The sequence below is a fragment of the Oryctolagus cuniculus genome, chromosome 4, assembly GCF_051225735.1.
Source record: "Oryctolagus cuniculus isolate XC-2025 breed Fujian yellow rabbit chromosome 4, ASM5122573v1, whole genome shotgun sequence".
Classification (NCBI taxonomy): domain Eukaryota; kingdom Metazoa; phylum Chordata; class Mammalia; order Lagomorpha; family Leporidae; genus Oryctolagus; species Oryctolagus cuniculus.
The window spans coordinates 44971341-44988822 of record NC_142870.1 but is presented as its reverse complement, the minus strand read 5'-3'; the positions used below and the strand labels follow the sequence as shown (position 1 = coordinate 44988822).

At 38.0% G+C, this 17482-nt stretch overlaps 1 protein-coding gene across 3 annotated transcripts in view; it reads left to right on the top strand.

The window, feature by feature from the left end:
- VGLL3 (vestigial like family member 3) overlaps window positions 1–17482 on the top strand; it is a 44156-nt gene that overhangs the window by 9147 nt on the left and 17527 nt on the right. The window contains exons 2-3 of one of the 3 annotated variants that reach the window (XM_008267102.5): window positions 5085–5202; window positions 13640–14170. In XM_008267102.5, the coding sequence (XP_008265324.1) occupies window positions 5085–5202; window positions 13640–14170 (649 nt within the window). Of the gene's footprint in view, window positions 1–4919; window positions 5203–13639; window positions 14171–17482 lie in introns of all 3 variants that reach the window. The other 2 variants (XM_008267101.5, XM_002716634.6) reach the window with 2 other exon arrangements.

The window sequence follows — 17482 nt, the reverse complement described above, 5'->3', positions numbered from 1 at the left end:
TGTTAGACTGCAGTGCCATAGGCTTTGTTTGTTTACTCAGTTAAAATAAATACCATAGAGAGATACTCATTTACTTTAGTCTACTTTCTTGGCACAGGGTTTATGGTCAGACAGAAGTAGGTTCTGACTACATCTCTGCCACTTCCTAGGTGGATGACCCTGGCCAAGTAAGTCAGTTTTTATACATGCAAACTGAGAATATTTATTTTGACAAAAAGTTTGTGTGAGAAAGTCAAGATAAACAAAATATGTAAAAGTCAGTAGTATATCTTCCTTAACATCGCCTAACATTGTACAAATTAGTCCATGCTTCTCTAAATAGTCTAGGAATGACAACTTCAAGTCTCTCCATGAGATGTTTAAGGAAATCTATTATATAAGTTAAGTGAGAAAAACATGATGAAAATGGAATGTGCTGGCTTTTATGGACTTTACCATTGTGAAAGTTTAACTGTGGGCCAGTTATTCCTTAAGGCTCCAACCATGCTTCTGAACATAAAAGAATCATTGTATTTAAAGAAGATAGCCAGTGAAATTTTAAAAACCAAACCAAAAAAAAAAAAAAAAGACGAAAAAAAACAACAAAAAACGTGCTATTTCTAAATATCCAATGATTCATTAAAATACTTTTGTTTCCTTAGGAAAAAAGTTTCCACATATGCACAGTAATCACTTGGCATTTTGCAGGCTTAAGCCTTGGGGAGTTAGTGGTATTTGGCTCCTGACATGGAAGTCTTTCTCTTGTCAGACAAATCCTTTCCCTTGCACATTCCTGCTGAAGTTTGTTTCTGTTGTGCCTGATGGCAGGCTTTGAGGTGGTTGGGTATGGTTCACACTGCCTAGGCCAGCTCTCTCCGCTTTCCTGTTCCAGTTCCCTCCATGTGTGCTTTAACTTTGCGCTGTTAACTTGTTCATTGTTTCACCTAACTCAACAGTCCTTTATCTGGGGAAAGACTGCCATTGCTGTGCACTGTCCATGAGGACTAAATGTGCATTAAATAAATTCCCTTGTAATTTTTTAAGTCCCTTTCGATGGCTTCTTTATTTTCTTCAAGGTCTTTTAAGAAAAGCATGACTATTTCTGTGAGACTTGGATATTTTTAAGAAGTGATTGTGCATTTTGAGAAAAATACAAACTAGTTTACATTTTGGCCTTGACTGAAGAAATCTAGATTATGATGATATGAGATTTAATCTCAATGTTTAGAATTTTATATACTGTTTCTAAGAAGGAATGTCACTTTAGGGAAGTTCCATTCCAAGCAATAAGCATCAGTTGTGTGCAGAATATGGCAAAAGTGCACATGAATCACATGCTCAGCTTAGGAAAAGGCAGATAATTGGCCGGTGCTGTGGCTCAATAGGCTAATCCTCTGCCTTGCGGCGCCGGCACTCGGGGTTCTAGTCCCGGTCAGGGTGCCTGATTCTGTCCCTGTTGCCCCTCTTCCAGGCCAGCTCTCTGCTGTGGCCCGGGAAGGCAGTGGAGGATGGCCCAAGTGCTTGGGCCTGCACCTACATGGGAGACCAGGAGAAGCACCTGGCTCCTGCCTTCGGATCAGCGCGGTGCGCTGGCTGCAGCGCTCCGGCCGCAGCGCGCCGGCTGCGGCGGCCATTGGAGGGTGAACCAATGGCAAAAGGAAGACCTTTCACTCTGTCTCTCTCTCTCACTGTCTTCTCTGGCCCAAGTCTCCGGGCCCTTGCCACCCATGTGGGAGACCTGGAAGAAGCTCCTAGCCACTGACTTCGTCCTGACCTAACCCTGGTTATTGTGGCCATTTGGGAAGTGAACCAGCTGACAGGAGATTTCTCTCTCTCTCTCTCTCTACTTCCCTCTCTGTAACTTGACTTTCAAATACATAAATAAATATTAAAAATAAAGGAAAATAGTTGAGGCTCAAGAGTCTATGGAGAAGAAAATTAGGACTGTGGAAGTGTCAGCCCATTAATCAATTCCTATCTAAATTTTCTGTTTCCTTTTTCTTCATGCATATACTTGTGTTTAAAAAAAGGCATATGCAAATTCAGGCTTAGTATTGTGGGAAGTTATCAGGTCATTCAGATGCTTGGAATATTTATTTTAACCGGTGAAGTTGATGGTGAGGCTGTAAATGCATTTGTGCTATATGTGTAAAATTTATGTTGGTTCACTATAATCTGTGAAAATTAAATCAGCTTCATGTGAAAATGGTGCCATTAGGATAACAGATATTCTGATGTATTGCCAATAGGTAGATGTGTCAGAGACATCTTTTCTTGTAAAGTCACAGGTGTCTGCAAAATTCAAAATAAATATTTCAGTGTACATAATTATTTTAAATTAATAGAGAAATACTACATATAGATGAAATATAAGAAATGTAAAGAAAGCATAAATTGACAGAAAGTTTATTTCTAAAGAATAGACTAATGACATACATTTTGAGGCATTTGCTTTTCTTTTTTCCCATTGCATATTGAAAAGTGTGTAATTTTATAGCTTATTTGTGTTCAATCATTCCACAATTGGCAGGAAAGAGCTTACAAATTGCAAAGCACCTAGAAAAACCATAATCGTAAATAGTTTAAAAATCTATAGCTTAAATTGGACTACTTTCAATTAAAAAATTAAGGTATTCTGTGATTGTTACTATCATCTATAATGCTATTTCACATATTTATATGTATTTAGTTTTCAAATTTTTACATATATATAAAAAGATACATATTTTTGATTTTATTTAATTTGAGAATTAATTGCCGTTAATTGTGAGTAAAATAAAACCTTGCCTTTATTTGGATAACTAATACAGCCAAGGTTCTTTCATTGCAAGAACAAATGTTAAAATTAAGCAAATGAAGCAATTACATGCAAAGCCCGACTCTCACAAGTTGACACTGAGCTGGACAGTAACAGGAAAATGAAATCAGTTTCACAGATAATAAAAGAAAACTTCTAGACAGTGAGGCCTCTCTGTTTTATTTCCTTTCCATATAAATTAGTGCTTCTTTCTAATATATAAGAATATTCTGCATATTTGTGCATGTGTATGCTTAAAAGAGTGAATATAGATGCTCAGAGACAAGACAGAACTGTGACTTGACTAGCAAATGTTAATGTCATTTGAAGCTAGGTGTAACTTTTGAGACTATTTAGCTCAATCCGCTCATTTTATACTTACGGTGTTTTTATATTGAAGTTAAATATAAACATGTTCAAATCTGCACAAAAGCATATTATAAGAAATGTAACCCCTCAGACATTACAGTCACCTATTGATAAGCAAGGCAGATTCACTCACATGGAAAGAATTATCTATTACCAACAAATGATAATCACATTGACGCAAATGCAAACATTTATAAATAACAGTCTGGAAACAATAACTCATTATTTCTGAACATTTCAAGATCCACTTCACACAAAAACAACATATTCATTCATTGCTAGAGGAAATTTCAATTTATTGAATGATGTCTTTATAATTTGGAACTATAGATTTTAAAGCTAATCATTACAGTAGAAGCAGAGTCTGGGTTGTATGTTGTGATGATATTTGTAAAAGTACTGAGTATTCTAGAATCATTTTTCTCTACTTACACTCATTTCAGTGTGTATGTTTTCTGAAACATGAATAAATAGGATGACAAAAGATCCAGTGTTGCAGATAGAGATACGATATAGAAAGGTGATTCAGTCACTAAACTAACGTGTTTTATAAGTTTTTGCAGTTGCTGATGATACAAATTATATGTGCCCATTAGAAATTGTTTGGAAATAATGAAAAATGGGAATAAGAGAATGCCATTAATTGCAAATTTATCAGTCAGGAAAACAGTACAAATGCAATCTTTTGGCAAGTTTGTTTATTCACACTAGATATCTGTCTCAGCTGTCTCTCAATACATACAAGCACATGCATATGTAATCACAGTTGCATGTTTTATTGTGCATTCTGGATCTATCACTTACATGCCCTGTGAACTTGAGCAAGTTACTTAACTTCTCCGTACTTTAGTTTCATTGTTTTTAAAATGATGATAACCATGTTATAGAATTATAGGGATTCAATGAGGTAATGAACAGCAAGCTTTAGAAGACTGTCTGCATAGTATATGTTCATTATTGTTGTTATGATCACGTTTTAAAAATATTTTAAATGGTCAACGCCTTCTCATTTTTACTTGAAAGATTAATCATTGCTGGTATCTTGTATTATTTTCAGTAAGTCATAATAAAATCTTTTTTCCCCTGTATGATAATGGTGGTAAATGGAACATCTGAAAAATATGTTCCATGCAAAATGGATCTTCACACAGACTTATTTTGTCATTTTAGTTTGATTTTTGAGAAATGAGTTCAGTGCAACTGCCAAATCCTTTTATAATATGCTGCATTCCTGTTTTTATTTTAGTTTATTTCATTTATAAAAACCTCTTTTCTCCACCCTTCCCCCAGACAGTTACCTCTCCTATCCCCAGTTCCTCCCTGTCTTAAACTAAAATTCTAGCCGTACATTAAATCTTTAAGAGTAAGTCCAAAATGGGAGGAGAATCTGGACAGAATCTGTCACAATTTTTGTAAAGCCATTCTTTCCTTTTTGTTTAGCTGGATTTAAAAAAATGCAAAAAACAAACAAACAAACAAACAAAAAAAACAAAAGCAGAATTCTACCTTACACACTCTGAAAATATACCAATTGATAGAGTGAACATTTGTGTTTGCCAAAATTGGAATAACAGCCTTTTCCTTTTTTCAATGTGGGAAGGAGACAACTGGCTTGGGGAGGGAAAAGATGGAGTTAAGCAGATGAAGAAGAATCGAGTTTGCAAACATATGTTAATATTTAGATTCTTTTTTGAAAAGTGAAAAGTTAACTAGTTAATGCTTTTTTTTTTTTTTTTACAAACTTTGATCCTGTGTTTTGTTTATTCCATCCCAGAAGAAGTTAGCGGTATACAGCAAGATGCAGGATTCTCTGGAAGTCACCCTTCCCAGCAAACAAGAGGAGGAGGAGGAGGAGGATGAGGAGGAGGAGGAGGAGAAAGACCAGCCTGCCGAGATGGAGTACCTTAACTCTCGCTGTGTCCTTTTCACTTATTTCCAGGGAGACATTGGGTCAGTAGTGGATGAACACTTCTCAAGAGCTTTGGGCCAAGCCAGCACCCTTCATCCAGAATCTGCCATTTCAAAAAGCAAGATGGGGCTAACCCCCCTATGGCGAGGTAAGAATTCAAAAGCAGATGCTCTCCAGGGCACTGTGTCTGTTTCGCAACCGCCCGTACCAGGTTCCAGCTGGAGACTTGCCCCTGGAGGACGGATATCCACTTGCTTTTTAATTTTTAAGGACAGCGAGGAATTTCTTTCAGACAAACAGCTGGATCAGTTTTGTCACATGTGGAATGCGGGGTTGGAAAGGATGCAGTCACACCCCTTAAATTCCTCATGGAAAGTAGTGATACAACCGGCCTGAGTTTCTAGTGGCCAGATTGAGCAGCAAAGCACCATTCCGAAAACCCTGATGGCCCACTTTGGATCCCTGAAAAACAGGCGTGCCTGAATCAGCTTCTAACACATTAGCTCTTGCTCATTCCACTAGGTGTAACGTGGTAACATAGCAGGAATCTGAGTCTGACCTAGGAAGACAGACTTTGGAAGCCTCGTCTGTTCTCTTGAAAACCTTCTCTAATCTCTCTTGTTGTGGTGTTAACTCTTGGCAGTGTACAATCTCAACATCGCTGGCTGCATGTATGCTTTAAATTACTGTGTTTACTTCAATAAAGAACAAACTGAAGATTGAGCATCCTCTTCTTTATTTCCTTCTATGTGAAGGTCACAGATACGTGTTTGAATCTGATTTCTGCCTCACAGAAGACCATTGAGTGACATGTTAATCAGGGATAATTACAATGCTAGAGAATAAATAATCCCTCATTCCAATGACAGCTTCAGAATAAGGCATCACAGATGTTTCTTCCCCTCCCTTTGCTATAAGCAATAACCAGTAAAATGGTTCTCAAAGTGTTTTCCTTCTCAGGAACATCAGCATCACATGGGAGCTTGTAGAAATGCGAGTTCTTGGGCTTCTCTCTGGACCTTCCAAATTAGAAATTGCAGAGTGGGATAATCTGTTTTTTACTAATTCTCCCAGTGGTTCAGATGCAGATGCAAGTTCAGTAACAATTGATTAGTGCTGTTAAAAATATATTCGAGGTCTCCTTACTTCAAATGTATTGAACTGGATTCTGCAGAGGAAGGGTCAGGGAATCTTCCCTTAACAAGTGCCTGTGGTGAATCCTATGCTGGGGACAGGTTGGTCACCTGAGCAAGGGCAGTTGAGTCGAGATTAACTGTCTCCTCCCAACAGGAGAAGAGTGGCTCTGCTCCATTGTAGGAGGGGTCCTGGCCATACGGAATTGCTGAGCCTGATCTGTAGACACAATACTTCCTTTCCTTCTCTCCTTTCTTCTTTCTTTTGCTTGCTCTCTGCTTCTGTCCCTCATCTCCCTCCCACTTCCTTCCTTCTCTCCCTCTCTTCCTCTACTCTTTCTGTTCCTTCTTTCTTTTCTTTCTATTAAATAACAGCACTAAGGTGACTATACAAGGGAATGTGAGATACAAACTGAAATGACTAAAGCCTTGATGGAAATGAATAGGCAAACATGGTGCTTATTAGATTAATGAAGATTATGAACCGAGACTTAGTTCTTGGAAGCTTAAGATGTGTACACAACCAATTTCCTATTTCATTCATGGTTTGTGGAAAATAAAATTGGAAAGCTTCAGTGAGTTACATTGTTTTAATAAGCAATTTGATATATTAATAATAAGCCCATTCAGGATAATCAGTCTCAGGAGAGTAATATTGCAGTGTCTACTTCTTGTAACCTATTGGCACATGCAATCTCGTGGTCATTCAAGCTGTAATACAGAAACTAGAGCCTGGAATTATACTTTGGAGTGAGACTTGTTACCTACCCTGGTACCATAACCCTCTAGAGAAATTTTAAGTGGGATGCCATGTAGGTGTACTCTACAAAGTGGGATTATTTCTTAGAAATATTAGAAAAGACCTTTGAATGTACGTTGAATTTCAGTATGGAAAGAATGAATAATGGTTATTATTTGGTAACTGTAGTTAGAACTTTCTTGATATCCTCTTAAATTTGGTTTGAGATTTACCTCCTGTTTCATTCATTGGCTTATGCAGCAAATATTTATTGAGCTCCAGTGACTGGGACAGCCCAAGGCATTATAGTCATGAAGCTAGTGCTTTAGTATTAGAGGTAAGGTGTAGACCAAGATCTAATGATAAGCAAAGTGTTATTTTACTTACGGTGATAGTAAAATCCCTCTCTGAGACAGTTACATTTGAGCAGAGTCCTGAAGGAGATTAGCACACTCATCATGGCAAACGTCTAGGGAAACATAACTCTGCAGAGAGAGAACAGCCAGTGCAAAGTCTCTGAAGATGAATGGAGCTTAGTGCTCATTCAGAAGCAGAATGTTGGTGTGAGTAGAGTGAAGTGGAAAGTGATAGGTGCAGAACAGACGTTTTAGAGATTTTTATGTCTGTCAGAGAATCCCAACAGAACACAGCAGGCTCTTCAATTTCCATGTCTTCCTCCTTCATTAAGTCTATGAACATTGTATCTAGTTATTTCACATGATTTTCTGTTATGCTCAAGGTAACACATTTCTTTATGGACAATTGAAAATCAATATAAGTTGAATGATTAAGTGACTAAATTAAATTACCAAGTTTATACCATGTACCTGGAATTAGAAAGCATAAAAATCTCTAATAGAGAATTTATTAATAACTCATATGAAATCTTTAGGTATAAGTTTCTTATTGATAAAATAAGAGGCTGAATGAAGTAGTTGTTGAAATCTTTGAATTTTTGTGACTTCAAAGTACTATTTACTTGTCATTTGCAAAAATAGTAGTAGTTGTTTCTAGTAGTCAATTAGTTTTAAATTAAAATTTCAAATTTGGATAGGTTTCAGAAGGAGCCACAAAATATAATAAAAGCATTAAAATGTCTCAATAAAGTATAATAAAATGAGGTTCACATGTCTCATGAAGAAAGTTGGTGAGAATTTAATATTAATTGTCAAAGCTACACAGCATTGAAAACGCAATTTTTGGAGTCCTTTCATTTTGGATTCAAGTCTGAGACTTATTCTTTTCTTGTTGCAACCAATTTCTCTATGATCAACTTTCTTAACTGTAATGTATGTTTAGTGATACCCATGTGCTAGAGTTATTGTAAAGTTTTTTGAGAATGTACATGAATAATCCAGCGCAGGGTTTGAATCAAGGTGCTGTATGAAAGTCAGATGCCTTTTCTCTTCCACAAGTAAATTTCCACTCATTTGGCACATAGAAAATCCGCTTGAATCTCTATCCAAAACTCTGTGTTTTTGGCACAAAACCACAGTCTTATATATAAAAGTGCTAAAAGTTATTGATAACACTAATGGTAGTGGCAATGATACTTTATGAAGAAGCTGCTGGCCAGCTATATCAATGAATCTGGTTTATATTGTGAAATTATCGCAGTGTTGCAGGAAAAGCTACAGTGTTACAAACAAATTTAAAATGAAATTATGCTTCATTGCAGAATGTATTTATATATAAATCTTCAGACAGAAGTGTCTCACCTAATAATGAAAAAATGATCATATTTTGAATGAGTGTCTTCTTGGTGGAGCCAGAAAAGTTCTCCTTAGGTTTTTTCTTTTTTTTCCCCAGCTGTTAGGCGAACAATTAATGACAGGAAATAGTTTGTACTTTATTTGGTATGAGATATCTTCGGTTACCACTAATCCTGCTGTATATTCTAACAGGAATTTAATAGAGCTTTTTACTAAGGAAAACCTAACAAATCTGATCATCAACTTATTCCTATCCAAATAGAAACATCAGCTGCAAATGTGTCTGTGCATTGATTTTTATAGAAAATGTCAGTGTGTGGATATCCTGGAAAGAATAGTAGCACAGTCAAGCCACAGTGATATAGATAACTGACATTTTTAAAAACTGTGTTAAATGGCAGACTTACAGATATGTTTTTTGTTGTGTTTGCAAAGCAAGCTATCTGTTGAAAGATTGCTCTACAAAGGATCTGCTTTGGACAATTCGTTCTCATAGGAGATGCCTCTAAAAATCAGCACTGAACTTAGCACCAAGGAGGAATAGGAAGGAGGGCCTGTCCAATGAGCTCACTGAGAGTAGGAATGAGGGAGTTGAGCAGTCTCTCCAGGAGGTGCTGGAGGTTATCACTTTTGGGAAGTTTAGGACAAACACGTGGGTGGACAGTGAGGCTTGACTTACATCACCCTACTGCCTCCAAGGAGTATGGGCCTCTGACATCACCCATTGAAAGTCTCCGTGTAGAGTCATGAGGCTCATTTTGAGCAACTCTGGAACAAAATAACTAGAGGGCAATCTTTGTACGTAATGGTAACGCATAATTCCTAAGTGACAGAAAACGCTGGAACAAGCATCAGTTTATCTCTGAATTCAACAATTTCTTTTGATGGGAAGCAGAACAACAGAATGGGATTTAAAATACAGCAGGAACCTTTAAGTTAAGAATGGAGTGGACCTTTTGGTTAAAAATGGGACTGATAAGCAGGTAAATGTTATCTCTTAACACTGATGTTTTAGTTGGTAATCCAAGAATGTGTTTCCTGGAGATTTTTAAGGTGAATTAGTATAGGAGTCTGACAATATTTCATTGTCTCATTTTTGCTTTTAATATAGCATCCATATTTTCAAAATTGTGATAAAATCTTTCTTTAAATTTTGACTTTTTATTCATTTACCTGTTTTCCATTTTTTTCAAAGAAAGTTAGTGTAGAAAATATTTCAGCTATTACAAAATGGAAAGAAATCATGCTCCATGTTAAACTTTTCCATGATTCTAAGACATATTTTTGCTTTGAATGAGATAGTGAGATTACCGGGTGAGTTTTGGGTAGGTTATGTTGAACAAAATAAAAATTTTGTCATTTTCTTCTTTGTTTAGAAGAAAACACATGTGTGCACAATATTTTTAGCCCCAAATGTAAACTGAACCACATTATATTTAGGCTACTTGCATGTGTTAGATTATCAATATTAACATCATGCAAATAGTGGTTAATGTCATCCAAATATCGAGAAATATTAAATCCAAAGTCACTGTGGACTGTTAATCTTACACTGCTGCATTGCTTACACTAACTTTAAAAGTAATATTGCATAGAAATAGCTCATGCAGTTTTTCATTTGCTTTTTCATCCAACAAATGTGGCTGTGATTAAGTACTCATAAGCAAAGAGTCATGTAATGAAAAAAATTTACATACATATGAAATAAGCACACTGATTCTCAGGCATGAAATAGAGCATATCATCTGTTTCTGAGTATCAGGTTTTTTTTTTTTTTTCTTTACACAACCAAGATACCAACAGTGATTCTGAAGTATAGATTTCTTCATAAACATATTTTCTATTCAATATTGTTTCACTTACTTGTAAAATGCAGCAATATTTTTGAAAAGAAATGCATAGATCCCTGTAAACTTTATATTAATCTCAAGAGACATATCAACTGAGGAAATATTAACTTGGTTCTAATTTTGTTTTTCCCTGGGGCATTTTAAGGCTTTGTTCAGTTTTTATGGAGTGCATTTAAAAAAAAAATAGATTTCTACTTTCAATGGTAATGTGTTCACTAATCACAATATAATACTTTGTAAATAGGATATAATATGTTTGGTAAGGAATGTGTTCATTATTCACATTTGTGTGTGCATCTTCAAAATGCTTAAAATCTATAAAGTAAGATTGTTTCCATGTACATATGAATGAGAAGAAAGGAAAGCATCAGGAGAACTGGTATACACTCTCTATACTTTTGACACGGGAGAGGATTTTAAAAAGGGGAATGTTGTATCTCTGGCATATACTTGTGTGTTGGGGTTCAGCAGTTTTCATTATGGGATTCTGACCCCAGAAGTGAGGGAAGTTAAGCAAACTGAAGGATTTCACTCCAGCGATGGGAGCTGTGAGAGCAAAGTGGTGGCAGAGCTGCTCTGTGTAATTTAAGGAGCCTTTATAAACTCATTGTGTGGGTTTTAAGCTTTAAACATTGACAGCTTTCATTGTGAATGTGACAGAAATATTCTACAAATGACCATTACTTAAAGCAAATTGGATTTTGTTCTCACAATTTATACAATTTTCCTTCTTCTTGTTAGCAGCATTTTTCATGTGTCAAATGGAGACAATTGTTAAATAAAATGTATTTACCTCAGTGCCAGTGAGTTTAATTCCAAGCATTATTTTTTTTTTGATAAATTGTGATTGTGACAAAACAGTCATTTACTGAAAAGTTTGCTGGAAATGTTTGAAGACTTGGAGAGTATGTACTTCCATTCTTTGCCTACTGAAGGACATCAAATCCTTGGCTTCCTCGAGGGGTTCTGAGACCCATGGAGACAATGTGAGGGAGAGACTTTGAAACTGTGAACAGCTGTTTGTTCGTAGGATGGGTGGGCTGACTAATGAGAGCTGAAGGGGAGAGAAAAGAAGAGTTTCACTGCTAGTGGCACCACCTTCAGGGAAGCTAGAGAGAAAGAGAAGGTTGGAACAGCACAGTGAGAACCTAAAATTGTGTTGCCCAATGATGTGTGTGCTGCTTGATCCAAATCATTTAAGCTTTTCTTGAAGCAAGAAAGCATGTCTTGGAAATTTGTGTAGTAAGAGCATAGACATGAGGTGTTTGGATACTTCTAATTCACAGTAGTTTATGTCTTTCATTGAACAGAGTGCTTACAAGATTCTTTTAGGTGGAACCCGGTGTGAAAATAGTCTTACTACATGTATGACTAATGTCTTTAAGCCACCTATCTTTATCTATAGATAGAAATAAACCATAGGACACTTAACAGGATGATAGTATATTGAACCAGAAGATAATTTGAATTAAGTTAATTCACAAGCCTCATCTTTTTTTAGTGAAAAAAAAAAAAGCCACTAAAGTATCAGTGAGTCCATTTGAGGCCATAAAGTGAGATAGGATAAGAGGCGGTATCAATGCTGAGCCCCTAGATGTGCAATCCACTGCTTGTTCAGGTACATGACACCATACTCAACAATCTTTAGGTGGACACACTGATGTTTGTAAACACAGATCTGCTCTTTCTACATACAGAATAAAGCCTCTCAAAGCCCAGTGGGACCGCTTCCAGATAGAATCTGCAATCACTTTCATGGCCAGCAAATCCATACCCATCTGGGTCCTTATTATTTCGATAGCCTTATGTATTTATTTTTCCACCTTCTACATAATGAACTCCCTTTTTTTCCCAAATGCTTCTGCTGCTGTGTATCTGTGTCTCTGTGTGTGTGCATGCCACTTACACATGCTGTTCCCTTTGCTTGCAGCTGTCTTCCCTGTCTTTCCACAGGGCTAGCTCAGCCTTTCAGCTTCTATATAGTTATCACTGTCTTAGGTTGGTTTAGTGCTGTCTGTGTGCTCCCTCTTGTGAGAACACCTCCAGCATGAGACTGCAGATGTCTGTCTACTTCTCTGTCCCCCTGCAGACCATGACATCTCTGTGGCTATCCCTGGTGCCTCCATATTTGGTAGTCAATCATCTGTAAGCATGCTATAATGATTGATTAGAGAAACTGAATTGATTCCGAGTGACTGAAGAGTTCTCCCTCTTCAAACCTTTTTTTATCACAAAGGGCTATTCTTTGATATTTTCTTCTTCCCTAAACACCTTCCCATTATTTCTACTTGAACCTACTCCACTTCTGCCTTGCACAGAATCATCATCAAATTCCAGATGTTCAGGTTACCCTTGCAATTGTTCCCCCTTGTGGCATGCTATGAAGAGTACCAGCCACAGGTGTTCAGGCAGGCTACCTGGCTTCAAAGCCTGGTGTCACACTTGTAAATGTTAGTCTTAGACATTTTCTCTGCCTTCATTTGTTCATCTCTAAAATGGGTATAACTATGTCTTCAGGCTGGAGAGAAGATCCTGGGAAGTCATCCTTGGAAAACCCTTGACCTAGTGTTGGGCATTTGATTATTGTCATGAAATGTGAACCATTTATTATTTTCAGGCACACACTCATATCTCTACAAAAGAGCTCAGAATGTACTGTTCTTAATGGAAAATGAATATTTGTGAGCATAATAAAGTGTGATCCTATACTTATAGTTGTTACTCCTGGCATTAACCTTTTTTTTGTCTACATTGAAATTTATTTTATTTAAATAAGTTGTTTTTAAAAAAATCACTTCAAACCTCCATAAGTTTCCTCTCTGGTATGAGCTTTCTTTCCCAGAGGAGTGCATAGGTAAGACCTCTGCTTGCACTTACTGGCAACAACTCACCAGGAAAGGAAGCTTTTCCATCCTTAAACTGCAAACCTCAGCATCAACTGGTACAGCATAAACCAAGCAAACATTGTGAATTCTGTGCACTGACTCGGCCTGGGAGCTCGGAGGCTAACCTGCTATCAGTTCATCACTGTGTGGGGAGAAAGAGCGCATGCTAATTCATTTGCTTGTAAAATATTACTGGACAAGCTAAGGCAAGTCTACTCCAGAATGGAATCTTACGTAAATAATATGTTCTTTTTGTGTCTTCTCAGACAGCTCAGCTCTCTCTAGCCAACGGAGTAGTTTCCCAACTTCTTTTTGGACCAGCTCTTACCAGCCCCCACCTGCACCCTGTTTGGGGGGAGTTCATCCTGACTTCCAGGTCACTGCACCCCCTGGCACCTTTACAGCAGCAGACCCCAGCCCCTGGCCGGGACACGGGCTGCATCAGACTGGCCCAGCCCCTCCCCCTCCCGTGTCTGAGTCCTGGCACTATCCTTTGGCATCTCAGGTGAGCCCATCCTACAGCCACATGCATGATGTGTACATGCGGCACCACCACCCCCATGCCCACATGCACCACCGCCACCACCATCACCACCACCACCACCCTGCTGCTGGCTCTGCCCTGGATCCATCGTATGGGCCCCTGCTGATGCCATCAGTGCGTGCAGCCAGGATTCCTGCTCCCCAGTGTGACATCACAAAGACAGATCCGACTACAGTCACCACTGCTACCTCAGCGTGGGCCGGAGCCTTTCATGGAACGGTGGACATAGTGCCAAGTGTGGGGTTTGATACAGGTGAGCTAGTGGTTTCCTCTTTCCGTAAAAAGAAGAAAAGTGAAGCAATGTTTTTGAACAATGGTCGCTTACTGTTAGAAATATTTCTTTTTGGATATATTAAGTTTAGCTTTGTCAGTATGTCTGTGGAACCAGACCATTTTGCAATATTTCCTGCATTCCTGTAGAACTGTTATGATTAACTCATGAAGCATAGCCATGATTTTAGGCTGGTCATCTGCTTTGAGCCTGAATTTGTGGTACTTCATGTTTACAAAGAACTGAGTGTATTTAAATTTTTACTCTGTCTGTGCTCCATATCACATGTAATACCTACCAGAATTCAAATATAGTAGGCTATCCTTTTGTGTTAGGCCTTGTTTATGATTTATACAACTGCTTTTTGGAATACAATCTATAGTCCTGTCATTTGAAAAAAGATAGAACTTTTTTTATTAAGATTTTTATTTTTATTATTTATTTGAAAGCCAGAGTTACCATAGAGAGGAAGAGAGAGAGAGAGAGAGAGAGAGAGGGAGAGAGAGGGAGAGAAACTTCCATCCACTGGTTCACTCTCCAGAAGGCTGCAATGGCGAGGACTAGGCCAGACCAAAGCCAGGAGCCAGGGGTATTATCCGGGTCTTCCACTTGGGTGGCAGGGACCCAAATATCCAGGCTATTCTCTGCTGCTTTCCCAAGCCAGGGAGCTGGATTGGAAGTGGAGCAGCCAGGATATGAACCGGCACCCATATGGGATGCCAGCTTCACAACATGAAGTTGCCACTACACCGGCCCCCAGGACATATTTTTAAACAACAGAGGTCCCTTCTCTCACCTTCCTTTCCCTTCTTTTGTCTTCCTTTCTTATTCTTCATTTTCTTCTTCTCCTTTCTGTCCTCTTCCTCCTTCTCCTTGTGTCTCTCTCTCTCTCTCTCTCTCTCTCTCTCTCTCTCTTTGCCTACTTCTCTCTCTCTGGCTCCTTTCTCTCTGATTTAACTAACACAAGACGTAGAACACTACTATAAAAATCTATATTCAACAAATTTAGAAAAAAAGTAAAAAAAGTATTGTTTTTCCCCTTGACCTTCATCTCCTCTCTGGAATTGACTGATTCTGAAGCTTATCCTGCTAAAGATTTGAACTTGGTTTCTGAACCAGTCCATTTCCACGTATTGAATTAATTGTTATGAATTCATGAAATTACAGGCACCAGAGGCTAAAAAGATGTCAGTGATTACATTCTAAGGTCACTCATGTCTACCTCCAAATCCAAGTTCTTTGCTGCAACATTCTGTGCCACACTAGTACGTACTTTCCAAAAATGTAAGGAGATTCTTTCCTTTATTAATGTTTCTGTAGTGTAGAGGATCTTTAATCTGATTGTGGGTTTTTAACAGAGAACTCCTCTGAGTAATAAATGATCAGTGTCGCATTGTTTCTAGGTTAATTGTCCTCTACTCACATTGCCTCTAGGCTAATTGTCTGGTCCCATCTGTTTCAGCTTCCTATTGAGTGTCTAGATTCAAGTTGCTTTTTTTTTACTTTTTTTAAAAGACTTTTTAAATATTTACTTATTTATTTGAAAGACAAGGTTATAGAGACACAGGAAAGGAGAGACAGAGAGAAAGATCTTCCATCTACTGGTTCACCCCCCAAAAGGCCACAATGTTCAAAGCTGGACCAATCAGAAGCCAGGAGTGGGGACCTCCAACTAGGTCTCCCACGTGGTTGGCAGGGATCCAACCACTTGAGTTATCTTCTGCTGCTTTCCCAGGTACATTAACAGGAAGCTGGATGGGAAGTGATGCATCTGGGACTGGAACTGGTGTTCAAATAGGATAGAAGCCTTGCAGGTGGTGGCTTAACCCTCTGAGACACTGACCCAAGTTGACTTTCTACACAAAGTATTCTTTCTCGTTTTTGAGGGATGAAATTATGTAAATTTGACTCTGATATTCACCTTATGATGATCATAACCATTCAGTGCATCTCACTAAAATGCTATCATTCTTCTTTCCTGTTACTGCCTTTCATTTAAGTAATGTAAGACATACAGACTTGCACATCTCAATCATATTGAAAATTAATTTTTCTTTTTTTTTAAACTTTTAGTTAATGAATATAAATTTCCAAAGTACAGAATATGGATTACAATGGCTTCCCCCACATAACATCTCTCCCACCCACAACCCTCCCCTTTCCCACTCCCTCTCCCCTTCCATTCACATCAAGATTCATTTTCGTTTCTCTTTATATACAGAAGATCAGTTTAGCATACATTAAGTAAAGATTTCAACAGTTTGCACCCCCATAGAAACACAAAGTGAAAAATACTGTTTGAGTACTAGTTATAGCATTAAATCTCAATGTACAGCACACTAAGGACAAAGATCCTACATGAGGAGTAAGTGCACAGTGACTCCTGTTGTTGACTTAACAAATTGACACTCTTGTTTATGGCATCAGTAATCAAACTAGGCTCTTGTCATGAGCTGCCAAGGCTATGGAAGCCCCCTGAGTTCACTGACTCTGATCATTTTTAGACAAGGCCATGGTCAAAGTGAAAGTTCTCTCCTCCCTTCAGAGAAAGGTACCTCCTTCTTTGATGACTCATTCTTTCCACTGGGATCTCACTCATGGAGATCTTTCATTTAGGTTTTTTTTTTTTTTTTTTTTTCCCCAGAGTGTCTTGGCTTTCCATACCTGAAATACTCTCATGGGCTTTTCAGCCAGATTGGAATGCCTTTAGGGCTGATTCTGAGGCCAGAGTGCTGTTTAGGACATCTGCCATTCTATGGGTCTACTGTGTATCTCACTTCCCATGTTGGATCATTCTCTCCCTTTTTGATTCTATCAGCTAGTATTTGCAGACACTATTCTTGTTTCTGTGATCCCTTTGGTTCTTAGTCCTATCATTATGATCAATTGTGAACAGAAATTGATCACTTGGACTAGTGAGATGGCATTGGTACATGCCACCTTGATGGGATTGAAATGGAACCCCCTGGTATGTTTCTAACTCTACCGTTTGAGGTAAGTCAGCTTGAGCATGTCCCGAACTGCATATCTCTTCCCTCTCTTATTCCTACTCTTATATTTAACAGTGATCACTTTTCAGTTAAGTTTCAGCACTTAAGAAGAATTGTGTATTGATTACAGTATTCAACCAAAAGTATTAAGTAGAACAAACAAAAAAATACTAAGAGGGATAACATATTAAGCTGCTCATCAACAGTCAGGGTGAGGGCTGATCAAGTCACCGTTTCTCATAGTGTTCATTTCACTTTAACAGGTTCCCTTTTTGGTGCTCAGTTAGTTGTCACCTATCAAGGA